This window comes from Vairimorpha necatrix, chromosome 11, assembly GCF_036630325.1.
Source record: "Vairimorpha necatrix chromosome 11, complete sequence".
Lineage (NCBI taxonomy): Eukaryota > Fungi > Microsporidia > Nosematidae > Vairimorpha > Vairimorpha necatrix.
The window spans coordinates 408,257-428,740 of NC_088826.1; the positions used below are offsets into that span (position 1 = coordinate 408,257).

A 20,484-nucleotide genomic window follows, 5' to 3' on the forward strand; every position below is an offset into this window, starting at 1 on the left:
GTTGGCAACTTAGAGTAAGCTTTTTTCTCAACTTCAATAGATAAAAAAATTAGAATATGTTTAAAAAATAATTATTAAAAACTTTTTTCGGCAATATATTTAAAAAAACAAAATCAAATTTAAAAATCGATAATTGTGAATTTTACGACAGATGAATTATTATTATTTATTGCAATAAAACTATATTTAAAACATGCTGATTAAATATATGTAGTGTCCCCATTTTTTCTATAAATATATAAACGTAACAATAATAATTACAATGAATAAGTAATAAAGTTATGATGGATTTATCGAGCGATTAATAGTTTATATGCTTGTTATTTGACATTTGAAGAATGATAAATACATTTATTAGAATATTCAATCTACAAATTCAATGGCATATGACATAATTTATGGATAAATTTTGTTTATAATCATATAATGACAGGAAAAGGCATTTATTGTCTCCGTGATATATTATTAACACATAGGATATTATATTTACAACATCAAAACATTAGCTCAATTCACTTAAAGACAATATATAATCATATGTTTCTGATTTTGAAGTTGATAATTGTTTTTAAAAAATTTGCTTGTCTAAAATTTAAAAGAAAATATTTTACTTATACGTATAAATATGGTTTATTTTTATAACACCACTTTTTGCCTTAATTTAAGAGTGGTTGATCACGTTTCTATTGAAGCCATTGGCTACCACATCTTTTGGTTCTAAGATTTCTATAAGTATAACTAAATTTTTAGGGAATCGGGACCATTGAATGCTATTTAAGATTTTTATATAGTTTTGTAAGTTTTTTTTACTTCTAATTTCATTGTATAATGATGCAATAGCTGGATCACTTTCCGATTTCCTATTATTACAAGCATCGTATATTGACTTTAAGAAATTTTTTTTTAAATCTATAAGATCTTCTGATGATAAAAGTTTATCTTGTTCATCACTTACATATTGTTTTTGTTCATAAAACAAAACCGATATAGACTGTTTACTTGTCCACTCTCGTGTTTTTTTCTTGGTTTTGCCCACATCGTTGTCAATGCGAGCATCTAATAAATTTACTGCATCAAATTCGCTTATAATCTCATAGCCTACAGTATGTCTCATTAGTAAAAGAATAAGTCCCAATATAAAACATGTTATAAGTGTCAAAATAGATACTAAAAATGAAAAAGGACTTCGACACACTCCGGCATAGATTAAAGAAAATGCCAATAATCCCAAGATTGAAAATGAAATTAAATAAGAAGCCGAGATTATAGAGTAATCAAATGCGTATTCAGTAATGATAAACAAAGTAAATATAAATAAAAGTGCTATAAGTAACGAATATAAAGAGTTTTTTTTAGAATGTAAATTCATATGCCCCTATACTGAAAATATTTTATTTGTATAGCTGTCAAATATCGTTTTGATAATAAAAACCAATTGTCTGTGTATTTTTCATTATTTGTTCGATAGAATTAAACTAAGAATCAATAGCGAGGATAATAAATACTAAATTTTGAGAAAATATAACCAATAATCTTGTTATTCCTGTAAAAGTAAATTAAAAACCGAAAAAATTAATTAGAGAAATTAAGATATAACCAAAGATATAAAGAAAAATTACAAATCAAGGATCATTAAAGTTTAAAAAAGGCACTTGTAAAAATAAAATTATTTTTAACAAATCAAGAAATGTAATTTTAAAAATAGGTACTAAAATAAAATATACAAATAAGAACTAATAAAATTAAAAAAGATAAGAAAATAAAATAGTACAAAGTAAGAAATTTAAAGACTAATATTACAAAAAAAAGGAAGATTAAAAAATAATAAAATCATTTATGTCTTAAGAATATTAACAACATTTATTCCTTTTATGTGCAGCTTTATAAAATATCTTAGAACTCACTGATAACTCAGAACTCCTTTTAACTAAATCTTCTAGTTTCTCATTTCTCTCTAATAAACTGTTAAGAGTTTTCACTGAAATTTCTCTTGTTTCTTTTAAATCTCTTTGAATTTTGTCCAAAATGTCATGACTCTTTGGATCTTGAAATTCTTTAAGCAATTTCTCAAAATCACGACAATCTTTACACTCACTTAAAAATTTATTAGCAATATTAACTGGGTAATCTTTACCACAACTAATATAAGCATATTCATTGTAAACTTTAACAAAAACTAAAATAGATAATTCATTAAATTTTTGTTCAAAAACTTGAAAATCATATGATTGTAATCTAGATGTAACTTCCTTAGATATCATCATTATATATTCTCTAATTGGTTTTCTCTGAAAAAAAGAAAATTCTGATAGATGAAAGTGTTTTTCTGTTACTTCATCTGTATGAATGTTTGTTACTACGATAGAATATAATGGCATAAAATGAAGGGTAAAATATAAGAAGAATTTTCTCAAAATTAAAATTTTAACATAGAAGAAAATGAGTTTGTTTGTTTTAACAAACTTTATGCAAAAAAAGTATTTAAGGAAGAAAAATGCATGAATAAAAAAATTCGAAAGGGTGAAATTTTAAAAAAAATTAAATCCCATGAAAGAAGAAAGCAACTTTGAAGTATTCAGATATGAAAATAAAGAGAATGGTTATTATGTGAAACCACCTTACACAAAATGGATAGAGGGAAGCAGTGACAAAGAAACAAAAATACAGATCACAGATCTTGAGACAATCATTCAAAATTTATTACTTACAAAAAATTGTAAAGTCGAAGAATATAAAGATGGTGTCTTAGTAAAACAAGGTTACCCAGGAAATTGGATGGACTTTACAGATCTTTGTCTTGACCACAGACTACCGCCGTCTTTATGCAGTGTAAAAATATCAAAGAGTCATGTGGAAATTTGTTTTATTAGAACAACGGAATCAACTTTTTATACATGTTCTATAGAAGATGATGACGTATACAGCAATTTATACGCAGTTTTATCAGAAATCAATGCATTTGAAATAATTTATGATGATAAAAATCTTGTATCATTAGAAAGTACGGGGATTATAACACACTTATGTGAAAAGGCCAATAGTGCTATAGATTTATTAAAGAAATTTCTGAAGGTAGAAGTAGCAGACATTAAGACATATGTTAGACCAAATATATGTATAGTAGATTATAATACATTGGAGGCTCTTGACATTTATTCCAAGGAGAAATGTATACTCGATCAATTCCAATGTTACACCGTCCAAGGCAAAAGATTATTATTGCAATTTTTCAAACAGCCTTTACGCAATAAAGAAGAAATAGAAGCACGCCTAAATATCATTGAAAAAATCAGAATGCTAGATTTAGAAATATTAAGAGAGTTTCCAGATATTTTAAAAATTACGAAAAAAATATCAAAGATTTCTCTTTTAGAAATATTGAAATTGCACCAAGTAGTTGGTAAAATACCGAATTTATTAGATAAAATCAATTATTCTTCTTTACAGAGTGATTTTTATATTCCGCTTACTAATATTAATTCGAGAGTTATTATGGAAGATATTGAAAAAGTAATAGACATAAAGAAATCCCAGAGAAATATTGTCGTATTTAATACAGTGCAAAAAAACGAGGGAGATCTAAGTTTACAAATAATTTCTGAACTATACAAATCTCTTGATAAGATCAATGCAGAATGTAATTCTGAATATAGAAAATTATTGGATATCTGTGATAAAATCAAATATGAAGAAGGAGACGATAATTTCAGAATTACAAGAATAGAATATAAAAAGGCAGAAAATGCATTACAAAGATGCAATATTTTAATTATTAATATTTTGAAAAGTGGTGTAAACTTCACAACCAAGAGAATGTCAGAATTGACTTTAGAAAAGAATAATGTAAAGGAAAGTATTAACAAAGAAACTTGTCATATATTAAATGAGTTGAGATTGAAAATGAAGACATATGTGAATGAGTTGGAGGTATTGAATTATATAGTAGCCTTATTAGATGTATTTCATGCCATTGGTAAGAAAAGTAAAGATTTTGGATACACACGACCAACATTCATAAATCCTAAGACGAACAAAGATTCAAATATTGTCGACGATGACGTATTTATAGAGATTAAAGGGGGTATTCATCCATTACTAGAAGATAAGGATTGTATATCAAATGATATTTACCTAAATAAAAAAAGGCTGTGTGTCATAACGGGACCTAATATGGGCGGGAAAAGTACATATCTTAAAATGATAGGGGTTATTTCTATCCTGGCTCAAGTTGGCTGTTATGTCCCCGCGAAATATGCTCGCCTTCCCATTTTTGATGGTGTTTACATAAGAATTGGAGCCAATGACTGTACTTATAAAGGATCTTCTACATTCATGGTAGAAATGAAGGATATTTCTAGGATATGTAGAATGTCCACAGAAGAATCATTGATTCTTATTGATGAGCTCGGACGAGGGACTTCAGAAATAGATGGAATTAGTATAGCAAAAGCAGTGAAAGATTATCTACACGAAAAGAGGTGTATAACATTATTTGCTACCCATTTCCCCGAATTGTGTGATGATAGATCTTTAAATATGAAAGCTTCATTCGATCAATTAATTCTAAATTACAAAATAGTGGAAGGAATTTGCGATACATCCTGGGGGTTGAATGTGGCCAAAATGGTAGGATTTCCAGAGTCAGTCATCGAAGATATAGAAAAAGGACTAGAGCAATGATGGCACATTACATTAGAATTTTATAAAATTCACTATCATCATGTAAAATGATGCCTTCTGTCCCTCGTACGAATTTTAGTCCCGGTCTCTGATCACTAAATATTATGTTTCCAGTATTAATATCAAATATGTCTATCCAGTTCTTAGAAAGAGTTATTAGCTTGTTTTTACACAATTTAAAATCTACTGGTGTATTTTTCCATAAGAAGACTATTTCTGTTTTCTTGATTTTCCCTAATTTATCAGTATAAAATCCTACAGCATCAAAGCATACTATGAAAGTATTTAAATCTATGGTAAACACGGACATGGCCTTAGCATTTGGCACCATTGATAATAGCATTGGCACACAGGGATTATACAATTCTAAGAATTCTTCTGTCTTTAATGTTTCCATATCAACAATTTCAAAATCTTTACATGCTATTACGATCTTAGAGGGACAGAATATAATGTTGTATAGCTTAAATCCTACGTATAATTTTCTAGATAGGTCAATTTTGATTTTTCTGTCTTCTTTTTTCAGATGGAACAAATATATTAGACTTGATTTACTACTACCATAATTCCTAGTGGCTATAAAAGAACCCCTTTCATTAGATCCATAGAAGAAATCTCCTACATTGTTTTTGATTTGTATTGGATTTATGGCGTCCATAGTATGATTAAAATTGCAGACTAGGAGTATTGATCCTGTTTGAAACATTAATATTTCGAATTTTGTATCGTATAGAACTTTCTTAGTCGAGCCTGGATAAATTAACCTTTCCTTACCATTTAGTAATAGGAATATTCCATTCTTCGTTGAGACTATCATCATTTCATTCTGATTTTCTATATATTCTTGATTTTCTGTCCGGTCCTGGAAGTCGTCATTTATCACGTGGTAGAATGTTTCTCCTTTGTAACACAGGGCTTTTAACCAGTACAAGTTGTCTGATTTCTCTTTTTCTGCTTCTTCGTCCATTTCGCTCATTGATTCCATTTCTGATTCTTGGTTTCCAAATGTTATATACCTTGACTTTGCATTTATTGAATGTTTTTCTATTTTCTGTGAATATTCATTGACTGCATTTTTGAATTCTTTTAGTGACAGCAATTTCTCTGCAGTGAATTCTTCTGTATTTTCATTATTTGTTATTTGCGACTCACTTGAGCTTTGTGCGTCTTCATTCTCAGTACTCAATGTTATGTGTTTATGAGTCTTACAGGCACACAGAATATTTGATATGGGCGTTTCTACTTTTATAATTTCTATTCCTTTTCTATGATGCTTCTTTATATTTTTTAGTGCTCCAAATAATATATTTTTATATATTTTTCTTATCTCGAAATCTTCAAATAATATAGTCCTTATAATATTATCAGATGTCTCTAGTAGAAATAAAGGAAAGAAGTGTTGTTCTTCGTCTTCTAATTTGTTAAATCCTAAATTGACATCGAAATATATTAATCTTTCTAGAAATAGTGGCTCATACAATATTTTTTGCGCTGTAAATTCCCCTCTCGATTTCTCACTGAAGATGATGCAATTATCAAATATGTAAATTCTTATCAGGACTGGCAAAGCCCAAATATCAGATTTAAATAACAAATCTCCTTCTTTGAGAAGTTTCCTCTTTTTTTGGAATAATCCTAAGACCAATTGATTTCTTATTCCTGGTTCATATTTGAATCTCTGACTTAATCTATAGACTTTGAATTGCCCACTGTACTCTGCGAAATGGTCATCAACTACCAGAGTCAATTTCTTAATTTTGTCTATTAATAATTCGTACTGTGCGGCTATCTCTGGATTTCCTTCATTTTTACTTATTGCTTTTAATAAAAGAGGCAGTCTTGCCAATTTTGTGCTTGGTCTATACAAGAAATTCCTTACTCCTAAATATTCTATATTATTCGTATAGAGAAATTCTTCTAATCTTTTCTTAAATTCTGGGCTGTAATAGCAGACCCTTTCAAGTTCGTATTCTGCCTTAGGCAGTCTAGAGAAATAATCTCTATAAAGATAAATAAACCCACTATATTTGAAAAATATAGTGGCATATTCTAATTTCAAGACATGTGGATTATTAAAATCTGATTTGTCAATACAAAAGGCTTCTTCATCTGTCTGCTTAAATCTTTCATCTATTTCTCTTCTTACTTGTAAATTTCTACTTTTCATTTCTTCAAATATTTCTCCATGCTTCAGTCGAATTTCATGCATATTTATAAAAACAGCATCACAAATTTCATACTTGACTTTCAAGCTTAGGAAAGGCAGATTGAGAATGCTTTTCCTGAATTCTGATTCCCAGAGTATTAGATCTGAAATGTATGTCTTTTCTGAGATGAACATTTCACTTATGGCTTCTATCCTTTTTCTTGGATTTGGCATTTGTTTTTTGTTTATGCAGAATTTGTTTATAAATATAAACATAATCAAAAAAAAATAAAAAAACATTAGTTTATATTATTTAGATTTTACTGTAACGAAACAGAAAGTGTATTTTGTAAAATTAATATTTTATATATAATATATTTGTCATTATATTAATTATTTACATAAATATACTTCATTATAAATTTTCTTAGAAATTTATGATGATTTTTTAATTTTTTGTTTATGCATATTTTTTACCCCATAAATGAATTTCATCTGGAAATCTGTGCCTTTAAATATTAAAAATCCAACAATTTTAGAATGTTTTGAATGTCAGAATCATAAATTTAATACTGTTTTATTGCATAAAAATAGGGCTAATTATTTCTTTATAATTTACAAAGGTGCTTCTTATTTTGATATAAATGTAGAGTATAAAATTACAATTAATAATAAAATAATCCAAGGACTTTATCAATTCTCTCAATTTAATAATCATTTCGGGTTTAGTCTAGAAAATTCTTCCACATTTGATATTTCTTTAGAAATTGACATAATTACAAATTATAATTCAAAAGAAACTACAAGTTTCTGTGGTCTTAGAAATTTAGGAGCTTCTTGTTATTTCAATTCTTTAATTCAGCCACTATTTTTAATTAAAAAATTCAGAAATGAAATTTATCAATGTGAGCCAAAAGGGAAGCTTCTTCTTTTACAGAGGCTTTTTTATAACATGGAAAATCAAGAATGTGTGGATACATCAGAATTTTTGACTAATATGGTCAAGAATGTCACACTTCATCAAGACGTACACGAATTTTCTAAATATTTGTTTGACGTCATAGAAGAAGAATTAAAAAAATTTAAAAGTGTCAATAAAAATATCTGGGAAAAACTTATACAAGGACAAATTGTCAATTATATTGACGCAGAATGCGGGTGTACAAGTAAAGTCAAGGAGAATTTTCAAGACATACAAGTCAGTATAAGAGATTATTTTACAAATACGCAAAATTCGAAATTAGAAGACTCTTTAGGCTTGTTTACAAAGATAGAAACCCTTTCTGGTGAAAATAAATATAAATGTGACAAACACGGACTAGTAAATGCAAAAAAAGGCATTTTATTCGCCGATTTACCGCCAATATTATTTTTATTATTAAAAAGATTTGACATGGATTTTGAAACTGGCGAATCTTACAAAATTGACGATTATTTCGAATTTCCAGAAATTTTGGATTTTAAAAATTTTTCAGTTGAAAATTCTGAAATCTCAAATTACAAATTGTATTCTGTCATTGTCCACAAAGGTGTCCCTTCTGAAGGACATTTTTATTCTTATATTTCATTAAATAATCAATGGTATAAATTTAATGATAATGTGGTAACAAAAGTACCAAAAGAAGAAGCGATATTTTTTAATTTTGGAGGAAAAGATCCTCTAGATGATCGAGAGAAAGATTTTTCGGCTTATTATCTCATTTATCTTAGAGAAGATTTTGAGAAAAATGTGGAAATTAATATACCAGAATTAGTACTAGAAGAAATTAAGAAACAAAATCTAAAAAAAGAAATAAGATGTACAACATTTAAAAATATAAAAAATTATAAAGGAATTGGATTTTATAATCCAATTTCTTACAGTTTTCCTTTAACAAATTATCAAGAATATATAATTAATGAATTTGATACAGTAAAAGCCTTAAAAAATAAATTAGAAACAGATCAAGAAGCTTATATTTTCAATATAACTGGAAATAAATTTGATCTTTTAAATGATGACTCGGTTTTAGAAGGCAAAGATTTTTTTATTTACAAAAAAAATGAAAATATTGATTTTACAAAAAAAAAATTTTTTTTTGTAAAAATTTTTAAAAATGAAATTTGGTTACCTGACACATTCCCGGAAAATCTAAATTTATCATTTATTCTTGTTATAGACAAAAATATACGAAAAAATATAGAAGCGAGAATGAAAATCAATGATTTTGAAATTTACAAAGAAGATTTTTTTAATAAAAAAGTCGAATTATTAAATTCTCAAAATGAAGAAAATTTAAAAAATGGGGACATTTTAATTTTAGTCGAAAAAAATCACTGTGATGTTTTCGAGTGTTTTTATAAAGATTTTTCTAATAGAATGTGCATCAATGTTTTACTAAATGAACAAAATTGTGTCTCGCTTTTTCTCCCAAGGAATATGGAAAGTGAGTTACTTAGTCAAAAAATAAGATCTTTTTTTAGTAATGACGAGGTTTCTGTTGAGCCTCTAGAAAGTTTAGTTTTAGAATATTTGCCTTTGACACGGAATATTATTTTTGTAGATATAAAAGATAATAAGATAATTTATCTAGGATATGATGACGCAATAGATTATAATTCTATCAAACATGTACATCCATTTATAATTCCTCCTAATACGACATTTAGAGATTTCTATAAAGTTGTTCTCTCTTCTAATTATTATTTGCCTATTAGTTTTCAGAATCTTCATATTGTCGACACTGTTAAAAACTCGCTATTTCTTGAGAAATATTCTTTTGACGAAGTCTTTACTTCTCAAGGTATGAACATTATTCAAGATTTTAAATCTAATTATTTAAAAGTGGCTTATTTTACTGGTATGTACGAGATAAAAGGTTATCCTTTCTTTTTATTCATTGATCAGCTTACCGTGGCTGAGTTTAGAGAGAAACACGGGATAACAAGCAGGTTAGTAAAATACGATAATAGAGGATATAAAGATTTAGATGATATTGATGTGATCAGTGAATATAGTCCTGATACATTTATATTAATTGAAAGAAGATATTAAATTAATAGTAAAATATTGAAAAAAATTTATAACTTCGTCAAATGATATGTTAATTTTTTAAAAAAAATATTGTAAATTTGAAAATGTTATTTTCGAAATATTTTTCGTCAAAAAACAATATAATTATTATTATTTTTTAAATTTATCAGCTTTGTTTGATGATTATTTTGCAAATTTCAATAGATAAACAAATTCATACACAATTTATTAATCTTATGATTCATTTTATAAATGAAAATTTGTATTTGTCAAATTTTCAGGGGTACCCCCTTGAAAAGTTCCAATAAAAAAATAAAGCCTCTTTTTATAATCAACACACTAAAGGGCAAATTACTTTATAAATTGTTAATAATAATATTTCCTGGTTTTTTCTAGAGCTATCAAATCTCAAGAATATTTTTTATTAAAAACGGTAAATTAAAATTTAAAATAATTTTAATTTCGTAGATTACTGCGTATATTTAATTTGCTATGACTTTATATTGATTTTTTATCACTTAATTATTAATTGGTCTTATCAAATTTAATATGATCTGATTATGTAAAGGAGTCTATATAAGAAGAAAATCCCTTAATCTTATGAACTTAGAAAATGGATCAAAATATTCGGGAAGACAATTATCGTCAACTGGCTCATTCAATTTAGTAATGAAAATTGATAATCTAAATCTAGATGAAAATATAATGTGTGGTACTCTAAATATTTATAAATCTAATAGTAAAATTATTCAAATCTCGACATACTTCGAAGCCCGTGTAATTGGCAGCGAAATGGCTACTAAATTAAAAGATTTAGAAAGTGATGGTGTAAATTGGGAAAAGTTCCCGGAATTTAGTAAAGGTGGAGATGAATGTTTATATTTTAGAATTAAAGAACTTTTTATATTGCCCAATATGAATTTAGAACAAGGTGAAGCTTCAATTGATGGATTTTATTATTGTTGTTATTATAAGAATTTAGATTGTTTTATGGGAAGATATTTTTATAAATGTGGAGAAAAAAATATGTCACAGCAAATTTTATTAGAAAGACAAGATGAAGGAATTTCAGGATCTGCCTGTATAATTTGAAAAATCTTAAATAAAAAAATTTTATAAAAAATCTCATATAATTTTTTCAAAATTAACACTAACTAGTATAAAATCAAATATAAATTTATGTGTACAAGATATTTTATGTGGAATATACTAAATAATTAATAAATACTAAAAATTTTTATTGAAAACAAACAAATCTTTAAAAAACTACTATAATTGAAAAACATACATAAGTTATAAACAAAGGATAAAGAATCAATACTTGCTTATTTCTAACATTAATATGCCTAACAAAGACCAAAGAAGCTGTATAAGCAGACCAAAGTGCGAAAATAATACCCAATATGATTTTATAGGTTATTTTCATCTTATTAATAAATAAATTAATAAATGAAAACATAACAAGAGGAGTAAAAGAATATCCCAAGACAGAGCAGCATTCCAATATCTTGATGTTCGACAAATCCATAACTTTTAGAAGTAGAAATGTACTTAGAACAGAAAAAAGCGAAATAGAATAAATATATCTAAAATGAACTTTATAATTAAGTAAAAGGAATATAGAAAATAATATGATATTAAAAAGGGGACCTGTGACATCTGAACTTACAACACAATTAAAAGACGGACTAAATATTTTGAATATCAAACAAGATTCTTTTTTTATTAGTCCCAAATCTATTCCTAATTCTTCTAGTAAAGGCTTGTCTCCTTTAATGTAGCCAGTGAAGGCGGATTTTAAATCAAGTTTGTCAACATAGCGCTCTTTTAAATCTTCAAATTCCATAGTAGGGGTAGTAAAGTAAACAAAAGAAAAATAATAAAAAAATGCTTTTAGCATATCTTTGTGCACATGTAAATTTTCGATCTTTTTATAATTATATACGTTTTACGGGAGCATTCAAGATTGTTCTCGTCTCTACCAATACATCAACTCGCAGTACAGTGAATATAGCATGTCTAATTTCCAACAGATTTTAAAGAACTAAAACACTGAAACGAAAATCGAATTTATATCGCATTGCCTCTTGTGCTATGATTTTATATCCATATTTAATTAACTGTTTTTTACATTTTATAACACCTCTAATTACAATATTTGTATAAAAAAGCTATGATGCGAACATAAGTAATTATAACTTATTAATCATTCCTTAATTTATTCATGATATTGACTAATTGTATTCCTTTTTTTTATATGTCTATTATAATATCTAGAAGTAAAATAAAAAAAAAAGGCTGATATTATTTATGAGAAAAGACTTCAAACTACCATTTACTAATCTTTTTGTATAATTTACGGGCGTATACATATTAATTTCTATGATTGGCCAGTGAAAACCCCCAATGAACTAGATCTTGTTTTTTATTGATCATTGAAATTAATATATATAATGACGCAGATAAAGATCTACAACTAGTGAATAACGATGTTTTCTCCATAATATGGTTTTTTTTCTATTATCTAATTCATTGAGGTTTTAAATGATCATTACTAAAAGAGCTATGTAACTAAAAAATTTTGATTTTACCTTTGGATTGTCAAATAATGTTATCAAAAAATTAGAATTATATTAAGATATAATTTGCAGCTTAAAAATGCTTGATACGTTTCTGCGCCTGAATGCTTTGCAGTTATTAATTAGTGTTTAATCTGTAGATAAGATATTGAAAATAAATATATTATTTATTACATTCTCTAAATATAGAAGGAAATAAAATATTTTAGTGAATTTAAATATTAGAAAGAACATATTTAGAAAATGTTTTTTAATATATTAGTAAAATATTCCACTAAAAAGCCTTTATATATTACAATTTCACGAACTAGAGATTCTGTTTTTATAATGTACTGCAAATATAAACATTTTTTGTGCTATAAAATAATTATTTTCAAACAAAAAATCCACAATGGTGAGTAGTGTTATAATTATAAATATATAGATAAAATTTAAAAATTTTCATAGATGTTTTAAGAGGTTGATAAATTAATTCTTGTGGTTCTATATTTAGAACAGTGGTTATAGATATATATATTTTTTGAATAGACTTTTTAGACTATATAGGCATGATTGATAAACTAGTTTGAAACTAATGGTGAATGTTGATATTTTATTCGAGTTTTATAGGACTTAAAAAAGTCTTTGAGTGAACGATTAATGACTTTTAGAGAAAATATTATCTTAATAAAGAAAGAAAGGCGCTTTTATTTTTTTAGATTTGTTAATTTAAATTTTTCGGAGAAACAAGTGAGTATTTTATTAAATCAGGTAAAATGAACTAAAGTGGGAATATATAGACTCTATTAAAATTTTGAATAATTGGACATCGATTATGGTAAAAAAAACAATTAAAAAGTAGCATTTATGTTGATGCCATGAACGTATAAATATAATAGAGTACTATACACTACGATTTAGATGTCTTTTTTAGTACGGCCTATGAAAAAATTTCATAGAGAGATCTAACGTACAATTAATTGTTTTATTTTAAATGTACTATAGTCACTAAAAACATTGTAGTGCTCTTAAAATTAAAAATAAAGCACAGGTGAATCCACGTGATGAATTGATGAAACCATAGGGTATTTTTACCAATATGGTGTGATTATAATATAATGTAATTAAGTTTTATATACTTTAAAGTTCAAGTTGAGATGTCTTTTTGTGGCTTATAATTAAATTCGTATACATATCAAAATCTTTATTTTTGTATGAATTTATTTGTAATGGGAGGATATAAAGAAGCTAATGTGTAAAAACATAGTAGTAAGTTGGGCTCATTTGTGACGGATAATTTTTTTTATTAAAATGTCGTAACATTTTCATGTATATAGCTCTGAAAATAAAAAGATCTAGAATCAATACATAATTTTATAAAAAGAATCTAATGATATTATATATAATTCATGGAGCGGCTTTAAACAAAAAGCATAATAGAAAAATATACTAAAACAATGTTACAGGTAATTTATAATTTTTAGTTTAAAATAAAACTAAATAATCAAGGAGTAATTTTTTGAAATTTTTTTGAAACATTTACTCTACTTGGTCAATTTTTACAAAAAAATCAAAGTTAAATGAAGCCTTGCCTTTTTTTGGGAATAATATAAATAACGTTCTTTATGATAGTATTATAATTCTTTATTGAAATTATGCAAATTTTTTTTGAATAACACACATAGTTTTATTTGATAACTGATTATACATGAGGCATAAATGGTTTATTGTAAAAATTTTATCATAAACAGAGCAAAATATAACCACATCTACAAATTATGAAACTTGACACAGTAAAGATAATATAATATATCAAAATACTAACATTTAAAAAAAATTCACACAAAACACGTTTGAAACTTGTCGATATAGATTATTGATATAAAACTTTATAAAGTAATGATCTTGTACCTATGTCGACATAGCAATGATCAAATTAATAAAAACTAGCAGATGAATATTTTAATGGTCTATAAAAGACTTCATTTGTTTGTTCAGACACCTTAAAATGTAATATAAAATACAGATAAATATATATATATTTTTTGTATCAAAACTTGTTGGTTTGACACATAATTAAAAAATCGTTCCAAGTAAAGTAATAAAGAGCACTTTATATTTACAAATAAAAAAGGTAAAGTTTTACTAATTATAATTAATTCAATACGACTGAATCAACTCATTTTATGAAATGCTGTTTTAGTAATTGTTAAAAAGTTAAACTCATTACACTAAGCACAAGTAGATTTTGCCTAAAAAACGGCTCTTTATGTACTAATTTCAGTATCTATCTCAAAATCTATATAGTACTATAGCGAATAGTATAAAACACGACCAAGACGCACTGTTTTGATTCTTTCAGCTAATTTTAAAACTAGAAAAACTTTATCTGTAAAATATATTGGGGACATATTAAGATTCATAAACTTTTGCGACATAAGTTGTTAAGGCAAGGATAAAAGCAGACCCAAGATGTGGCAAATGGGGCGATATGAGTTGGATTGAGTGATAGTAGTGGTCGGTCGAAGTAATGCAATCATCTTTCGCATTTATTTTTAACCTGTATCAAAGAAAAAAATCACAAGAATGTTTTAAGGCGATTTCTATAGAAATTAATTACATCGATATAGGGAAATTGCCATGCCACAAACTTAGAATAAGTGGCTTTTTTAGCTTTAGCCTCTAGTATGAGGCAAATTTACAAATCTTAATCGTTTTAGATCTCTATGTCAGCAACGTTGCTACTTATTTACAAAAAAAATTACTTTTACAGATCAATGAGAAGTTTAATCAAAATGTACTATAGTGATATGTACAAGGATTTGACGGCCATATAAAGCTAGATTCTAATTATATTTAAGACCTTGCCCCAAAGACAAACTTATAAAGTAAAAGTAATGATATAGATTATAATATACTCATGCAATAATTAAGTCAAAAATTCCGTCAAATCCAATGTTTTACTGTTCTGCCATGTTATTAAAAGAGATACACCTCAATAAATGATTTTTTTTATTGAAAACTGCAACGCTAGTGCTGTGTCGATTGTCGAATACCAACAAAAGAGAGCATAGCTCGCGTTTATAAACTATAATCTGAAAGTGTCTCGCATTTATTTTTTTTTATAACGTGCGATTATAAATAAATACATCAATAATTATAAGAAATACAATCGCGTGTGAAGGATAAACTTATAAATGACAATCTAATATATTTGTACGGTGATGTTACAAACTTAAAAAAATTATTGGAATAGTTCATTTCATAGTATATTGTGGTATCCACCACAATTATTTCTTAAATTTTTCTTCCTTTTCAATTTTTAGAAAATATTTTCTATAAATAAAAAATATTCAAAGAAAGGCATACAAAATGAAAAGAAAAAACCAAAGAGACAGACGACCTACGTACATGTCTCCACAGCGAGATTATGATAATAAACCTTTAATTAAAAACAAACCTATTATTTGTTCATTCATAGAACAACAACTTCGTTTCGGACACCTCATCCGAGGTTATGACATATATATATATAAATTTCAGAAATGAGAGCTGCTTTATGAAAATATATTGAAAATTTATTATCTTTATTAAATATCTATGTATTTTCTCAATAATTAAACGGAGTTAAATAGTCAGAAGTTTTACTTTTTAATTCGATAGGACTGCGATTTTGCATGACATTGTCTAAAAACTTCTATTACTACTCATCGTGATATTGGCTTTTTTTAAGAGACTGTCTCAAATTATGAATATAAATTATAGTGTGTAACAAATTATCGTGATCTATAAGTTTTTTCGTATTATAGACAACACATCCATAATAAAAGCTGATTGAGGCAGATATATATTAAAATAAATGTGTGGTTTTTTTATCTACAAAATGATACAATTACACAAAAAAAATTGATAATTTGATTGAAACTTGAAAAATATTTGTATTAATAATTGATCTAAAAAATACCTTTTATATCAATTAAAAAGGATTTATTGTGTGGATGCATTAACTTTGTTATTGTGAGATCCTTTTCATTGTACAATGCAAAATGAGAATATGAAAATAAATTCACAATATGATAGATTTAAAGCTAGATAATTAGACTTTGTTATATAAACTTTGTTTGTTCTATTATACTTTATATAATTGAAATATTAGTTATTTTAGCGGGTTCATTATACGTAATGACATAAATTAAAGTTCCTCATTAAAGATATAAAAAAGATGAATTTTAAATTATATAAAAGCGTCAAGATGAAAAAAAATGCTTAGTAACAGACCTATAAGAAAATGTGAAAGTATTACTTGTAGATGTTTTTACTTTTGAGACAAAAATTTAGACTAAAATAATAACAAGCACCAAGATTATATGTTCAATCAATCACGGAACAGCGAAGATTACTTTTTAGACTGAAAAAAAAATCGTAAATCATAAAAATAAACCAATTAAAGATGGATAGATACTAAAAATCCCTGATTGTTAATTTGTATTAGTCAGTTTTGTTAATGATGTAAAATATTAAACATTTGATAAAAATTATATATATCAATCTCAATTTATTTTTATCGATATACCTGCATGATTTTAAAACTATTATCTTACAATACACTGATTTGTTTTTTTACGCCAGGTAAAGAAATAAATTTTATAGATAGGGACTTTTTGACACTCTAAAGCATAGTGTATAACCTCAATGTTATTAAGACTGCGTTTTATATAGCGATAAAGCCTTATTTATTACTATCTCAGAACATTAGTCAACTCTATGATAAATAACATTTTACCTTCAAATAATAAAGCAGGCTTAATCGCCTAAATGCGCTAAAATGAAATAAATATAAATTAAGAAAATTAGCTAAATGCCCATTTTTTTCTCTTATATTGAACCTAAAAAAATCATCAACCCGACTGTTATTTTTGTATAAGATTTAATGTTTTACCTTATAAATCTATTATTCTTGCTAATTTGTAAAAACATACACTGTCATAAACAACCTTCTAATCCCTCTAAAGATATAGAAGAGCTATAAACACTAATCTCTCAGTCGAACTGTCAAATGCCCGAGATGCCCTTTGTTTACGATGGCTCATAGTAAACAAATAAAAAAATATATAAAGTGTTTAGGAATGCCAAAACACTCTAATAATGCCGGTATCTATAACTCAATAAATAATTGGCCAGTTCTTGAAAATAATTGATGGGACGGGAAAATTAAACCATAAAAAGGAATTATTTCTAGCCCTTCGCCGAGATATGAAAGAGCGTAATTACAATAAACAATTTACTAATAAATCTTATTTAGACATATCGAGCAGCCAGGGGGCAGCTCGTGTCACATACACTTTGTTCGCCGGGTAAATTGCCCCATAAACTATCGCGCGCTCTATAATTAAATATTAGGAATAAAAATAAGTTTACTGTGATTGTACCCCTTCAAAAACATAATTATGCTTCTGTTTCTGTTGTGTACATTCAACATAATTACACAGCGATTGTATTTCCTTGATTAGCCTATAAGTTCCATTTAAGAATATTAAATATGTAAATAATTTATTTTTAGCTTTGTTATATACAAAAAAATAAGTTAGTTTGAATCATAAGGTAAGTGATTATATTCTTTGTTACTTGCCCGGTACACTTATAGTATATGCTATCCTATATGCAATTTTAAGAGGGTCATATCTTTCTGATTTCTTTTAGAACTTTGTTCATAATACTTATGTATCATTTCGTCTTCCCACATCTAATCTTCATATTTATGTATGCATTATTCTCTTTTTTATGCGCTCCCAGCTATTTTTGCTTCAAAGACAACAAAAACTTTTCAATGCCTTTTGCTTTGTCTTAATAATGCTATTTTATAGCAAAAAAACATGATGTGTACAAATAAATGTGTAGTATGTGATAATATAATATGATTTTAAATCATTCTTCTTAATGTATTTCTACTACGATTTGTCTCATGTATTCGTCTTTATACCAATTAGAATGCGCAATTGAGCGTTAAATATGATTGTTCTATTAAAATCATGCATTTTTTATATGTATTAACTGGGTAAATGCACCGATATTTATCCTAAAAAATTTACTTGTATATAAAGAGGCTTTACATATCCCGTAATAATAAAATATTCATAAAACGAAAAACTAAAATTGTGTAAATAAAGATAGATTTAAAACAAATCTGTAAAATCCGACTATAAAGGATATATTGTGCAAAAAAAACAGTAGCATATTTACAAATTTTAAGTCAATTATAGAATGTAAAAATTAAAAAAAGCTAGACTAAGTGCGAAAAGCATGGGAAACCAACTTCACAATATGCATGATAATTCAAATTTGCTACTAGTGACGAGGTGGTATAATAAAAAACGAAACTATTTACTACACTACATTAAATTGTTAACAATGATATTACATAGATATAACTGAGGCTATGTTGCTTTTTTGATTTCATAAGTTTATATCAACTAAGAATTGTCAATCAAATATAGTAAAATATTAAAATGTTCGATGTTGGAAAATGAATCGCACAAAATGGAATATGAAAGTGATACAAAACTGGGATTTATAAAATACATGGAAATAACACATGACGTGTAAATAAATTTTCGCAGATGAATAGTTTCGTTTGAAGAATAATGTAAACCTTTATACATATTTTAGACAAATGTCTTTATATCAATAGGATAAATCATCGCAATTTGACCTATATTTTATTGATGAAGAAAAAAATCATAACTAATATTAAAACTTGTTAAAGTTTACTTCCAAATTTTTTCTTAATTAAAAACCAAGACCAGATAGGGAGTAGATTAAGATCAATTGAAATGTAGTATTGAAGTATGCATTAAAATGAGTTGTTATATGGCAAATGATTTAAAATAAAGATTGCATAGAAAATAGTCTATTTAAGAGGAATATCTCAAATGAAAAGAGACAATGGTGTTATGCTGAAAACTTACCATTTCCTATAATGTTTACTATTAATAAATAAAAGGCACTTCGGTTGCATATCATATGCAACACCAAGATTCGAGATATGGAAATAACCTTCTGATTAAGAATGAATGATTACCTCTGATAACTTATTTCACGCCAAATATTGAATAGCTTTAATACAAATGAGTAAGTTTATAACATGTGATATAATAAAGAGCATTGGAAAAAATAATAAGATAGAAATATATATTTCTGAGTTGTAAGTATAAATATCGGGGATGCATTGTGACATGTGAAGGGACTTTATTTTATAAAAAATTATATAATGTTAAAAACTTCTTCTTCATACCAAAAAGCTGTTTAATTGAAATTTATCAAAAACATTAGGGCTACAAGTAAAAGTTTAATTAAGTTGTTTGTTTTGTGTCTATTGGTGTTTAAATTTTTGTGTCCTTTCACATTTTCATTACCTAAACGTATTCTCAAAAGATGACCAAACAACCCTCAGAAGGTGTTCACTTTATTTTTTCAAGCCCCTGAAAAGAAGGAGCAAAGAAGAGACAAAAATTACTAAGCACTTATGATATAATTTGAATAACAAATAAATATGTTGTGGTGTTACAACCAGGGAGGCGGCCTGTTTGTAAGTAGCACTCGATGGTGCTCCTCCCCGCAATATTAATTTGATTATTATTTTAATCATGTTTATTGTTTATTTTAAGAGACTCCATTTTTTCTCTTCTTAGTTCCATCTTGATGTGGGGGTAAAATAAAAAGAAAATATTTATAGTAAAATATTTTCTAGAAAATTCATTTGGAGGGAAAAATAAATAAAAATAAAAATAATGTGGTAATTAATACCACATACTACCTCCTCCAGCAGATTTGACGTTCCTAATATGTGTCCATCCATAATCACCAGAATCCTTTACTTCCTACTTCCAATATCCTTCGAGGTTTTAATTCGTATTTAGGGCCTAACTTATTGGCATTGAACTTAACCTTATATACTAGGTCCACAAAAGTAAATTTTTTATCGAACGCTTTGTGCCTCAATTTTAATTAAATTTTCTTTTTTAAATTATATCTATCACAAAAATTTCTTCCTAAGATCACGTTCATTGGTGATGTCCCTATTGTTCGGT

General features: G+C 26.5%; 7 protein-coding genes across 7 annotated transcripts; 3 read left to right on the forward strand and 4 right to left on the reverse strand.

Annotated features, from left to right (window-relative positions):
- Nucleotides 1-661: 661 nt before the first annotated feature.
- On the reverse strand, nt 662-1,369 carry VNE69_11094 (uncharacterized protein; the record flags this gene model as incomplete). Its single annotated transcript, XM_065475001.1, has 1 exon — nt 662-1,369. One exon carries the CDS (start codon nt 1,367-1,369, stop codon nt 662-664), a length of 708 nt encoding a protein of 235 aa, XP_065331073.1.
- A 481-nt stretch (nt 1,370-1,850) lies between these two features.
- Nucleotides 1,851-2,378, reverse strand: VNE69_11095 (synaptobrevin YKT6-like protein; the record flags this gene model as incomplete). Its single annotated transcript, XM_065475002.1, has 1 exon — nt 1,851-2,378. One exon carries the CDS (start codon nt 2,376-2,378, stop codon nt 1,851-1,853), a length of 528 nt encoding a protein of 175 aa, XP_065331074.1.
- A 169-nt stretch (nt 2,379-2,547) lies between these two features.
- VNE69_11096 (DNA mismatch repair protein MSH2) lies at nt 2,548-4,680 on the forward strand (the record flags this gene model as incomplete). Its single annotated transcript, XM_065475003.1, has 1 exon — nt 2,548-4,680. One exon carries the CDS (start codon nt 2,548-2,550, stop codon nt 4,678-4,680), a length of 2,133 nt encoding a protein of 710 aa, XP_065331075.1.
- A 7-nt stretch (nt 4,681-4,687) lies between these two features.
- VNE69_11097 (Rho1 guanine nucleotide exchange factor 1) lies at nt 4,688-7,060 on the reverse strand (the record flags this gene model as incomplete). The annotated part of the gene is made up of 1 exon (XM_065475004.1): nt 4,688-7,060. The coding sequence occupies one exon, from the start codon at nt 7,058-7,060 to the stop codon at nt 4,688-4,690; it is 2,373 nt and encodes a 790-aa protein (XP_065331076.1).
- A 250-nt stretch (nt 7,061-7,310) lies between these two features.
- On the forward strand, nt 7,311-9,860 carry VNE69_11098 (ubiquitin carboxyl-terminal hydrolase; the record flags this gene model as incomplete). The annotated part of the gene is made up of 1 exon (XM_065475005.1): nt 7,311-9,860. One exon carries the CDS (start codon nt 7,311-7,313, stop codon nt 9,858-9,860), a length of 2,550 nt encoding a protein of 849 aa, XP_065331077.1.
- A 579-nt stretch (nt 9,861-10,439) lies between these two features.
- VNE69_11099 (glucose-induced degradation protein 4-like protein) lies at nt 10,440-10,931 on the forward strand (the record flags this gene model as incomplete). The annotated part of the gene is made up of 1 exon (XM_065475006.1): nt 10,440-10,931. The coding sequence occupies one exon, from the start codon at nt 10,440-10,442 to the stop codon at nt 10,929-10,931; it is 492 nt and encodes a 163-aa protein (XP_065331078.1).
- A 166-nt stretch (nt 10,932-11,097) lies between these two features.
- VNE69_11100 (protein transport protein YIP1) lies at nt 11,098-11,685 on the reverse strand (the record flags this gene model as incomplete). Its single annotated transcript, XM_065475007.1, has 1 exon — nt 11,098-11,685. The coding sequence occupies one exon, from the start codon at nt 11,683-11,685 to the stop codon at nt 11,098-11,100; it is 588 nt and encodes a 195-aa protein (XP_065331079.1).
- Nucleotides 11,686-20,484: the final 8,799 nt, after the last annotated feature.